This window comes from Chiloscyllium punctatum, chromosome 2 (genome assembly GCF_047496795.1).
Source record: "Chiloscyllium punctatum isolate Juve2018m chromosome 2, sChiPun1.3, whole genome shotgun sequence".
Lineage (NCBI taxonomy): Eukaryota > Metazoa > Chordata > Chondrichthyes > Orectolobiformes > Hemiscylliidae > Chiloscyllium > Chiloscyllium punctatum.
The window spans coordinates 147,903,104-147,916,429 of record NC_092740.1 but is presented as its reverse complement, the minus strand read 5'-3'; the positions used below and the strand labels follow the sequence as shown (position 1 = coordinate 147,916,429).

The window sequence follows — 13,326 nt, the reverse complement described above, 5'->3', positions numbered from 1 at the left end:
CCGTGTACTCAAGTACAGGGATACAAGAGGACGGTGAAAAGTGTACAAAGTTGCTATTCCCCAGCGCCATCTTGGGTACCAAAAGAAACAGAATTAACAGAAGCAACCATCTTAGATACACAAAACAGCCATTTTAGATACAATAAACAGAATTAAAGAAAGCAAAACCAGGTTGTCAGTTTTGAGACTGTACTATAGTACCAAGATAATCTGTGCATTTTTTTGCTATGAAGTATGAATAGTTAGTGATCTTTTCTTCACCTTTCACATTTTCATCCTGCATGTCAACAAGCTTTCCTGACATTTCAATGCAACATTTCACATCCAAAGGTCTTTGTGCTGGGTCCCAATTAACCACAGTTACATGCAGCAGGATAAAACTTCTGGCTGCCTCACAAAAATGCAGGTTGACCTTGTCACAGATTTTGGGAATGGGCTTAATCCAATATTTTGGTGGAACACACTTACACTAGCACCTTCCCCCCAGCGCAAAGACCATTCCCTCCGTGACTACCTGGTCAGGTCCACGCCTCCCAACAACCCAGCCTCCCGTCCTGGCACCCTCCCCTGCCACTGCAGGAATTGCAAAACCTGTGCCCACACCTCCCCCCTCACCTCCATCCAAGGCCCCAAAGAAGACTTCCACATCCATCAAAGTTTTACCTGCACATCCACCAATGCCATTTATTGTATCCATTGCTCCCAGTGCGGTCTCCTCTACATTGGGGAGACTGGACGTCTCCTAGCAGAGCACTTTAGGGAACATCTCCAGGACACCTACACTAATCAACACCACCGTCCCGTGGCCCAACATTTCAACACCCCCTCCCACTCAGCCGAGGACATGGAGGTCCTGGGCCTCCTCCACCGCCGCTCCCTCACCACCCAAAGCCTGGACGAAGGATGCCTCATCTTCTGCCTCGGAACACTTCAACCCCATGGCATCAATGTAGACTTCACCAGTTTCCTCATTTCCCCTCCCCCCACCTTACCCCAGTTCCAACCTTCCAGTTCAGCACCGACCTCATGACTTGTCCAATCTGCCAATCTTCTTTCCCACCTATCCACTCCACCCTCCTCTCTGACCTATCACCTTCATCCACACCCCCATCCACCCATTGTACTCTTTGCTACCTTCCCCTACCCTCCTCTCTGACCTACCACCTCACCTCAATCCCCACCCCCATTCACCTATTATACTCTTTGCTACCATCTGCCCAGTAGCCCCCTCCACCAACCCCCCCTCCCCCCTGCAATTTATTTCTCCACCCTGGAGGCTCCCTGCCTCCATTCCTGATGAAGGGCTTTTGCCTGAAACATCAATTTTCCTGCTCCTCAGATGCTGCCTGACTTGCTGTGCTTTTCCAGCACCACTCTAATCCAAACATAAGAAAACCAAGCCTATTTAATACAAAGGCAAACAGTGCAGGTTACCATGGCTCACAGTCATCAGTGTCTTGGATAGAAAGTAATGATGTTACATTGTCAAGGCCTATTTCTTTCAGTGATGATACACTGCTTAATATTTGACCAAGTTCAGTCACACGATACACTGCCTCACACCTGTATAATGGTGTTCATAAATGCATTGCAGCATTTTGGTTATGACAATACCACAGAGTATTTACAGCACTCTGAAGATTGGTGTTACAGCCAGCTTCCAACTCAGCGTCACACATGGGACATGACAGAATCTACTTTACTCAACCTGCCACATTTGAAGGGTTTTTTTCGCCTTCTTTGGTCCCTTTTCTGACATGACAAATTGATTCTAAGGCCACAACTCTACATTTTAGACATCAACTGTATGTAACCTAAATGGCAATAGGACGTGTTTGAACCTTAGGCACACAGTGTCAATAGGTCGTCCTACTGTATAGAATATCGCAGTCAAAACATCTTGTGAGACATCTACTTCCCAATTGAGGATACTGGACACTGGTTAGAAATTAACAATGGATGACATTTTTTCACAACTTACTATTGTTCAGTTTCACTGGAAATGTGAAATTAAGTAAGAAACTGCCTCCAGAGCAAAAAATAAATTTGTCGATATCTGTGCATATCTTCAACAAGTCTCTCAACAGCTGCTGATATACATGGAATATACTTGCAGCATTTCCTGTTTTTAATCATTACTGGATAGTGTCTCTGTTGACTGAACTACTAAAAGAAGATCATTTTTACACTATCAACTCCAACACTTCTACATCAATTTTCCCAATGCCGCAGATTGAAAAATTTAAATAGTCCAAATGTTTTGTCACATCCATTGATAGGTGATGTTTAAGAGGGCATCTTTTTTAATATCTATACCACAATAAGAATCTATAATCTAATTTTACCGCACTTACGAAAATAAAGTCACGCTAATGAAATTCCAAGGGCGGTGAGTATTGGAACATTTTAAAATGAACAATCAATTGTAAATCCAACAAGGCAGGCTGACTGCACAAAGGCTGTCAAAAGGATTGAGATAGTGGTAGCAAGGCAGAGCTAATAGCCTCAAAGTACTGGTGGAACCTGGCATTGTATGTTCATACCACTAAGGGGTAACATGGAGATCAGAAGTAAATTTCTGTTTTGCTAATTCCATCTCAAATCAGATTTTTCAGCTAAGATTATGTGCTTTCACTCTTACAGTGAAAGTATTCCCTACAATTCCCTACAATATAGAAGCAGGCCTTTTGGCCCATCCAGTTCACACCAATTCCCCGAAGAGCATCTCCACCGCTAAATCCAAGCCACCCGACGCCTGGAGGAAGAACACCTCATCTTCCACCTTGGACCCTCCAACCACATGACATCAATGTCAATTTCACCAGTCTCCTCATCCCCCCTCCCCCACCTTATCCCAGATCCAACCCTCCAACCCAGCACTGCCCTCTTGAACTGTCCTACCTGCCTACCTTCCTTCCCACCTATCCGCTCCACCCTCCCTCCGACCTATCACCATCACCCACCACATGCATCTACCTATCGCCTTCCCAGTTACCTTTCCCCCAGCCCCAGCCCCACCCTCCTATTTATCTCTCAGCCCCCTTCCCACCCTCCACATTCCTGATGAAGGGCTTATGTCCGAAATGTCGATTCTCCTGCTCCTCATATGCTGCCTGACGTACTGTGCTTCTCCAGCTCCACACATTTTGATTTCCACCTAGACCCACCCCTGTATTTCCCATGACTAATCCACCTAGCCTGTACATCACTAGACACTACAGGGCAATTTAGCATGGCCATTCCACCATGCAAATTTGAGGAAACCTCTGACCCATGGAAACAGGGAGAGAATGTGCCAACTCCATACAACTGTCTAGAATCGAACATGGGTCCCTGGCTCTGTGAGGCAGCAGTGCTGACCACTGAGCCACCGTGCTGTCCCAACCAATAAGAAAAGTTATGGAAAATTCTTACTAAATTTGTCAGTCCACCAAATCATAAACCACCTTTTACAAAGTTTCAAAGCACGTTGCCCAGAGAATTTTGGTCACAGACATTCTTTTTGTGACAAAACACCTTAACACGTTTAACAGTTTCATTCTGCAACAAAGGAAAACAAACGTTTATCCAGAATAGTTGCAGGAATGGTAGCTGACGATGTAAATATGATCTTCTCTTGGTAACTCTGTTGACAAATTCACTGTCCAGTATTGACTGAAAACAGGAAATGCTGGAAATACATTATGTCTGGCAGCGTCTGCTGAGGGACTTGCTGCATATTTACTCAGATATGACACTCTTGTTTTGTACTTGCAGCTGTTCCAGCCTCTATTTCAGATTTCCAGTGTTTATCTTCCAGGGTATGGGAGCTCAGCAGTAATTATCCTGGGATGGTTATCTAGAGGCTCAGACCAAATAATCAAAAAGACAATAGAAATCTCATCGTGGCAACTGGGAAATCTAATCAAAGATATTAAAACAAAATCTGGAAGAAAATGTTGATATTAAAAATGAAGGCCATGAAACTGCAGATTGTTGTAAAATTCCATTTGGTTCAATAGTATTCATCAGGGAAGGAAATTTGCCATCCTTACAGGGTCTAACTGAAATATATGACTTCAGAAAACAGCAATGTGTTCATTCTTAACTACCCTCTAAAATGGCCTGGCAAGATTCTAAAGTGGTGGACTGAGATTAGTGTGGATCTTGCAACTGCTCCTGAAATTCAGGCTTATTTCCAGATTTACTTCTAGACATTTTTACAGTTCTTGCATTTCAGTACTATAAGATTTTTATTTTGATTCATTTTTAGTTCTTTTAAGAAATGTTTGGAATGATATGGACCAAGCACAGGCAGGTGGGACTAATTTAGTTTGGGATTATGGTTGACATGGACTGGTTGAACCAAAGGGTCTTTTTCTGTGCTGGACAACTCTAAGTTACTCAGTTATATCAAAATCATAAGAAAAAAATGATAACAAAACAGTACAGACTGCCCAGCATCAACCTTGGTTCCAGAAACCACAAAGGCACACCTGGTCCAGATGACACTACAAAGGCTTCCTCTGAGGACTTGTATCAAAATTAACAATGCTGTCCCACAGTCCACACAAGCAGAACCTGATATTGTCATGTTCACAAATCATACCTTACATTAATGTCTCAGTCTCCTGGTCATCCATCCCTGAGCATATCCTGTGCAGTGGGCAGGGCAGACCCACCAGATTTGATATGATTTGATTTGATTTATTATTGTCACGTGTACCTAGCTACAGTGAAAAGTTTAGTTTTACTTGCAGTAGAAGCAGACCATACCATACACGTGTGTCAGGGTAATACAGCACAATGAAGAATACAATGTTACAGCTGCAGAGAAGGTATGCAAAGAGTGAGGTGAACATTAAATTTAAATTTTAAGTGGTCCATTTGGAAGACTAATAACAACGGGGAACAAACTATTCTTGAATCTCTTGGCACATATGTTTCAGCTTTTGTATCTTCTGCCTGACGGAAGAGATTGGAAGAGATTATAACTGAGCTGGAAGGGATCGTTGATTATTCCCAAGGCAGCAAGACGTATAGTTGGAGTCAATGGATGGAAGGTTGGTTTGTGTGATGGACTGGGCTCTGTTCACGTGAGAAAGCGAGGACTGCAAGATACTAGAGATCAGAGTCAAAAGGTGTAATGCTGGAAAAGCACAGCCGGTCAGGCGGCCTCCGAGGAGCAGGAGAGTTAACATTTTGAGCATAACCTCTTCATCAGGAATGTTGCGGTGGGGGAGGGGTCCCAAGAGAGCTGAAGATAAATGGGTGGGGAGTGGGGTTGGGTGGTTGGGGAAGGTAGCTGTTAATGCGATAGGTAGATGAAGGTGGGGATGAAGGTGACAGATCTGGGATAAGGTGGGGGAGGGGAAGGGAAATGAGGAAATTGGTGAAATTGACGTTGATCCCGAGTGGTTGGAGGGTCCCAAGGCAGAATATGAGGCGTTCTTTTCCGTTTCCTATCTCGGAGTTCTTCATCCGACAATCTTTTTGGAATTCTGCATTCCTTTAAAGGTGAACACTTATGAAATCATAATTCCCTTTAGCTCTCTATTAACTGTGATGACTTCAGTCATTTTGGCCTAGATTCTGAAACCACTCTCTCAATATGCAAGATCTTCCAACCTGACCTCTTTAACCAAGGTTTTAACCAACGCTCTTCAAATCACCTTTGGCTTAGTGTTCATTTTCATCTATTGTGTTCCCGTGAAAGGCCCTGGGACAATTTCCAAAGTTAAAGAAGCGATATAAATGCGAATTGTTATTGTACTGGTACAACTACAAGGACAGATTTGAAACACTCGTACTATTTTAACTGAGGTAGAGACAGCCAAGAGGAGATTAAATTGAGATTTCCAAAATTATGTGAAGTTTGATAGGGTGAATAAAGAAAAACCATATTTTGTTGGGAGTCAGCAACGGTCAAGCAAAATTTCTTTCCAGAAAATTCTTGCAACATGAAATGCTTTGCCACAGGAGTAGTAGATGCTGAGACCACTCCATGTTTTAAGTGAAGCTGGATAAATATTTGAAGCAGAATAAGATTGGAGACTATAGAGAAAGCAGCAGGTGAGTTTGGTTTAGGCTGTTACAAGAAAGAATGGATACAAATCGAACAGCTAGAATCTATGACATAAAATTCTACTATGAACTCTTTGCTCTTGTACTCCATCTTCCTTTTGGTCAAGCAAAGACTGGCTTTGGCCTTTTTTAAAAAATGTTGTTGATCCAATGCTGGCCTCAGTCAGTCTGCTCAACTGTTCGAGTTGCCTGAGATTCCTGCAAAGTCAACAGAAACACTGTGCAAAAGGACTCATACCAATCTGGCACAAATGGAGCCTCTTGGCCCTGGGCCAACAGCGAAGAGATGGACACACCCATCATGGTCAGCTTCTGATTACGGATTATCTACGAGCTCCTTTGAAATTTATTTACTCACCAATCATCATTCTGGGGAAACAGAGCTAACTGACGTTTCCAATGTCTTATTATATACTCACAGAGATTTTACAAAATGGATGAGCAAAACAGTCAATGTTTCAAAGATTGCCATGATAAAATATTGAAGACTTAAGGGGTATAAAAGCAAATACCAGTGCAGGCTTTATTTATGAACACAATTTTTCATATATGTTTCATTTACCATTTGACAACTTCTACGTGACAAATTGACTCTCAGTGTATTTCATTGAACTACAAAAAGATCATAGCCCTGAAACACTAACCCTGCAATGAATCTTATAGGGTCGGAGTGACTTAGGTTATGGTGAGATTTGTAGCAGAATCAAATGAGAAGTCCAACAAGGTTCATCTCAATATTGGGAACATGCTTTGTGCTTTTTACAGGGGGTACGGTAGATAGCTTACTAGACGGTAGCAAGTCAAATCAGAGGGATTATTGCTTGCCAACCACCTTGTTGAGAGCCCAACTCATCCCCTGACTCCCCGGAGCCTGTCCCCCATCTGCAAGGCACAAGTCAGCAGTGCAGGGGAATACTCCCTACCTTCCTGGATGGGTGCACCCCCAACAATATTCAAGACACTTGACACCATCCAGGACAAAGCAGCCTACTTGATTGGCACTATATCCACAAACATTCACACCCTCCATCACCGACACTCAGTGGCACCAGTCTGTACTATCTACAAGATGCACTACAGAAATTCAGCAAATTAGACAGCACCTTCCAAACCCATAACCACTTTTATCTCGAAGGACAAGGGCAGCAGATATATGGGAACACCACCACCTGTAAGTTCCCCTTCAAGCCACACACCATCCTGACTTGGAAATAGATCACCGTTCCTTCACTGTCACTGGGTCAATATCCTGGAATTCCCTCCCTAAGGCCATTGTGGATCAACTCACAGCAGGTGGACTGCAGCGGTTCAAGAAGACAACTCATCATTACTTTCTCAAGGGCAACAAGGTTGGGCGATAAATGCTGGGCCCAGGCAGCGATGCCCAAATCTGACAAATTAATAAAAAATAGCCACCTCACTATTATAGTTTTCTCTCTCACCAAACTTGCCAAACAAGCTGGACATACCTCTACCATAGAGGAGAAGGTACAGAAGCTTGAACACATGCACCAGCCGGTTTCAAAACAGTTTCTACCCTAATGTTGTTAGAATACTGAATGGACTCACAAACTCTTAACATTTGCCTGTACCTGTGGTTTTTTTTGCCGCTGTTTACCTATTATTTACTATCTATGTTATTTAACCACGTGATCTGCCTGTGTTGCTCTCAAGACAAAGCTTTTCACTGTGCCTTGGTACAACGTGACAATAAATTCAATTCAATTCATATTGACAAAACTCAACAAGGAAACCAGGTACCGATACCTCCGGACACATTCGCTGGACATCAGTCACACACATCCCACGTCCATGGACATTGGCACTGATACGTGCCAACCTCTAGCTACCGCCAAGGCACATGTCTAATCCATGTACAAGATGCTTCTGCACCAGCAACTACCATTGTCATACCGCAGCACGGATAATGTGTGCTCAGGGACACACACCCAGCTCTTGGACTGGACCAGGCTGCATCACTGGCTTACTTCACTCACTGTCAAATTACTCACTTACTCTAATCATACCTGGATGCTCAGTGTTTCCCTACTTTGCCTTGCCATTTTGTGTTTTGCTCCCTCCTCAGCCAGAGGTAAGAGGTTCATATTTCTTCTGCTTTGCCTTGTCATTTAGTACACATACAAAACCAGGAATCGTTTCATGGTTGTCAGCAAGCCCCAGTCATGTCATGAGGGACAGCCTTCGCTCATTTGGTCCTGGCACTGTTACTCAAGGGCAATCTCTGTTACCAGTCCAGGGGCTTGGACATAGTGGGTCAGCCACTTATAGAGGTCAGTGTTAGGATGTTCTCATCATAAGGGATGATGGGCTGAATATCAGGAAGCCCACTACATCTTGACTCTTTCTGCTCTATAGTGCTGCTTTCCTCATGGAATGGGAGACTGAGGCAGGTTTGACGGAGATGTAAGTGGGTGGCAGAGATATTATTTTTACTCCAGGTGAGATTGTGTATACTAAGTGAGTGAGTAGGCAGTGTCAAGGACATGCAGGGTTCACACCATTGGGAATAGTGGTGGGTGAGATTGAGTGAGGGAAGGTGCTGCAGGCAATACTGAGAGTGGTACAGCATGAACCTTGGGGGGAAGTGGGCACAGTTATCAGAGATAGAACGAGTGTGAAGTCTCCAAGAGAAGATGTTGGCGGTCATCCAAGCGGAGTGGAGAAGCGCATTGACTTCTTGTCAGGAGGTGTCCCGAGCAAGTGATTGGGCAGTGCCAAGGGCGTGTGTGATTCATGGTGGTGGGGTGGGTGACAGTATTGCAGGCAATTGTGGGAGTGATAGAGCATCAGCCTTGGTGAGAGGTGATTACAGGAGCTGGGATGGAGTGAGTGTGAGGTACCGGAGTGGTGATGGAATGCTGGCGGAATGGAGAAGGTCATTGACCTTCTTCTTCGCATGTTGGGTATACCTCTGGAATGCTGAGACCACACTGACTTGGATGGCAACCTCAGGCCAAGTTGGCATGGTCTTGTGTATTGGCCTCCACTCCTGATCCTAAGGAAACAGGAAGTCCTGCTTGTTCACCAGCCCATCAAACAGGACTTCCAGCTCCCTTATCCACACAGCCAGGTGCCAATTGCTCCCTTTCTGCCAAGACCAGGGCAAATGTCAGGAACCATGCAGGACAGATCTGGACTGACAGTGTTTGCCTGACTTGCACAACCTGCTTTTAGAGATGGCATGGGCGCAGGGGGTGCCAGTGAATTCTGGGATATCCATTGTTTAGACAGTTGTCTGGAAACAGTGCCTAATAAGATTGGGTCAGAATTAGAATGAGAGAAGCCTTTGGATGTGATAGGTAATTAAAGCAGCATGTTCGATAAGATACAATGGGAAGACTCACTAAACCTCATCACAAAAACTTGTCCAAAAATCACAGCACCATTCAAACTTAGCCAAAAAGAAACAGTTTAGATCTTTTCAGACTGACCTGCTGCCCCTTTTCAACATTTTTGGTTCAAATTCTCAGCATCTAGTATTTAGCTCTTGAATGAAGAAATACATCCTAGAGACAGCGAAACTTTTCTGATGATCATCAATCTAAGAAATTATTTTTGAGACTTTTAGCTGACAATATACGTTTGTATCCAGCCTTACCTGTCTCGTTGGAAAATCCTTGGTAAATACCGTCTGGGGAACCACATAGCCAGCGCACACATTAGAACCCAAAGGATTGCTAGTTCATCTAACATCTGACCGATGAAACTCAAAGTTGCGTGAAAATAAACTGAACCTATACCTGTCGGGCACAGAATCAACAGGATTTTGGTTAGTTACAAGCAGCAATAAATTGTCTGCACGGTGTACATTATTAATTTGTGTACTATGACAGTTTGGAAAGACTGCAATTCTGACATGCTAATAACAACCCCATCTCTCATTCAATTAGCTTTCTTGAAGACACAGCATGTTCTTTTTCCAAATCCTCTTAATTAATCTTCGGGATTCACGTGCCCATGTAAATGGTTTGAAAAAGTGCACACATCTGAGCACGAGAGATTCAAAACATGCATTTTGTCCTTTGAAACAAATAGAAAGTGACGTTTATTTGATTTTGATATGCTGCTGGGCACATACAGCATGCAGAGAATTAAAAGCTAGGAGTGAATTACAAGGCTACAATTTAATCAAAATGCACCAGATGACGTCATGCCTTAAACAGCAAATCTAGTGAGACTTGCAATCATCTAAGTCCAAGTTCACTGACTGTTGATATCTCACATCCAGAAAAATTGTGTAAAATAGTATATTTAATACTTTAGTATAATTTAATAATTTAGCATAACAAAGGTGTGTAAATGTGCCTTATTAATAATCAAATTACAGTATGCAATAAACAAATTTGATTGCCTCGTATTTGGTTTGCCCATTTTAAGTATTACAGAAATGTGACAAAAATCCCGTGGACTGATCAGATGTTTGCAGCATATTTAATTTCATAATAAGGCTGGAAGTATAAAATATCCTGAAAGTGACATCTTCCAAGTCATTTGACAATTCTTACAACGATTGAGTCAATTTTAAACACAAATCCTCAAGGTTCAATTGAAGCCTCACCATTTGTGACGTGAACTGATGAAAATACTTTAATTAAATAAATATTGCCCCTCGCTAAAAGGAGCTGAGAACACAAAACTTTTCATCTTGACCTCATCAGAACTAGGAACCAAGGAACTGACTTGGTTGAGACACCAATTGATACAACATAAGAAGAAATTTTCTTTGTTCTCTTTGTTAAGAGGGTGCTGATTGGTTGGGCCATCGTTAGCACCAAGATATAGCTGGACCTGTCGATCTTACTTCTCTGACCAGGCAGATGGACTCTGAATGGTCAGGGTGGTGCCATGAAAATGCAGAGGTCGACAGTCTCCATGAGCCCTTTGTTTACAGTGACAGTGACAGAGGATCAATGTGCCAGGGACATCATGAGAGCCCATAACCTCTGCCACTGGCCCGCCTACTTAAAACAGGGCCCTGTGTATTAACATGTGTGGCTTTCCACATGCACAAATCCTTCACACTGAAAATCTGACCCATAATCTTAAATTGGTTCCCAGTGTAATTCTTAGCATTCAGATTAATTCATAAATGTTGCCATAAAGCAGAATCACATCTAATGATCGATGTAATGTTCTGAGGCTTGCTAAACAAGAACTGAGTAAGTACGACTGGCATGCTACCCATTACAAATGGTCAAAGAATATCTCTTGCATCACAAGATACTGAAACTCAAAACACATTACATATTTGTGTGACAGATAAAACATCTTTTCAGCTTGACAGCAGCATCCTCATGTGTTTACTGCAAAGTAGCAGCTTGAGATCACTAGCTTGTGGTTCAAATGTTTGACACACCCTCCCCTTCCAGAGTAAGCTGAGGGAGTACAGGCAATGTCTAGTCTTGATGATTGGCAGACAAAAAACTTCAACATTTTAAAAACCAAAAGATCTGTGGATGCGGTCAATCAGAAACAAAAACAGGGTGGTGGTGATAGGATTTTAATTTTCCCAACATTGACTGGGATTCACTCAGTGTTAGAGGTCTTGATGGATCAGAATTTGTAAAGAACATCCAAGAGGGTTTTCTAGAGCAGTATGGAAATGGTCCAACTTGGGAAGGGGCCACACTGGACCTGCTGTTGGGAAATGAGGTGGTTGAAGTTTCAGTGGGGCATTACTTTGGGAATAATGCTCACAATTCCACAAGTTTTAGGGTACTCATGGACAAAGGTGAGAGGGGTTCTAAAGGAAGAGCTAAATTGGGGAAAGGCCAACTATACCAAAATTCAGTGGGGGCTGGGGAATGTAGATTGGTAGCAGCTGTTTGAAGGGAAACCCCCATTCGATATGTGGGAGGGTTTTAAAGAGAGCTTGCTTAGAGTGCAGGAGAGATGTGTTCCTGTGAATATGAGGGATAGAAATGGCAAGATTAGGGAACCATGGATGACAGGTGAAATTGTGAGGCTAGCTAAGAGGAAAAAGGATGCGTACATAAGGTCTAAGGGACTGAAGACAGTCGAAGCTTTGGAAGAATATTGGGAATGTAGGACCAATCTGAAATGAGGAATTAAGAGGGCTGAAAGAGGTCATGAGATATCCTTAGCGAGCAGAGTTAAGGAATACCCCAAAGCCTTTTATTTGTATAAAAGGAGAAAGAGGGTAACGAGGGAAAGGGTTGGCCCACTCAAGAATAAAGAAGGAAAGATATGCATGGAGTCAGAGAAAATGGGTGAGATTCTTAATGAGTACTTGGCATTGGTATTCACTGAGGAGAGGAACATGATTACTCTAGGTCAAGTCGGCATAAAGAGGGAGGAAGTGTTGGGTATTCTAAAAGGCATTAAGGTGGACAAGACCCCAGTTCCAGAATAGATCTATCCCAGGTTACTGAGAGAAGCGAGAGAGGAAATAGCTGGGGCTTTAACAGATGTCTTTGCAACATCCTTGAATACAGGGGAGGTCCCAGGGGACTGGAAAATTGCTAATGTTGTCCCCTTGTTTAAGCAAGGATAATCCAGGTAATTACAGACCTGTGGGTCTGATATCAGTGGTAGGGAAGCTACTGGACAAGATACTGAGGGATAGGATTACATACCCATTTTGAAGAAAATGAGCTTATCAGTGATAGATTAGATTAGATCACTTACAGTGTGGAAACAGGCCCTTCGACCCAACAAGTCCACACCGATCCTCCGAAGAGCAACCCACCCAGACCCATTCCCCTACATTCACTCCTTCACCTAACATTATAGGCAATTTAGCATGGCCAATTCATCTGGCCTGCACATCTTTGGACTGTGGAAGGAAACTGGAGCACCCGGAGGAAACCCACACAGACATGGGGAGAATGTGCAAACTCCACACAGAGAGTTGCCTGAGGCAGGAATTGAACTCGGGTCTTTGGCGCTGTGAGGCAGCATTGCTAACCACTGTGCTACCGTGCCGCCCACAGCATGTTAGGCAGCATGTTGTGGGCAGAGAAGGTCATGTCTTACAAACCTAATAGAATTCTATGAAGAGGTGACAAAATTGATTGATGAGGGAAGGGATGCAGTTGTGATATACATGGACTTTAGTAAGGCGTTTGATAAGGATCCCCATGATGGGCTGATGGAGAAGATGGGGTCCAGGGTGTACGAGCTAGATGGATAGAGACCTGGTTGGGCAACAGGAGACAGAAAGTAGAGTGGAAGGGAGCTTCTCAAAATGGAGACCTGTGACTGGTGGTGTTCCACAGGGCT

At 43.4% G+C, this 13,326-nt stretch overlaps 1 protein-coding gene across 4 annotated transcripts in view; it reads right to left on the bottom strand.

Annotated features, from left to right (window-relative positions):
* The window catches only part of acer2 (alkaline ceramidase 2), a 72,186-nt gene that overhangs the window by 35,441 nt on the left and 23,419 nt on the right, over window positions 1-13,326 (bottom strand). For all 4 annotated transcript variants that reach the window (XM_072590168.1, XM_072590167.1, XM_072590166.1 and 1 more), the window contains one exon: window positions 9,683-9,824. In XM_072590168.1, the coding sequence (XP_072446269.1) occupies window positions 9,683-9,824 (142 nt within the window). The remainder of the gene's footprint in view (window positions 1-9,682; window positions 9,825-13,326) is intronic.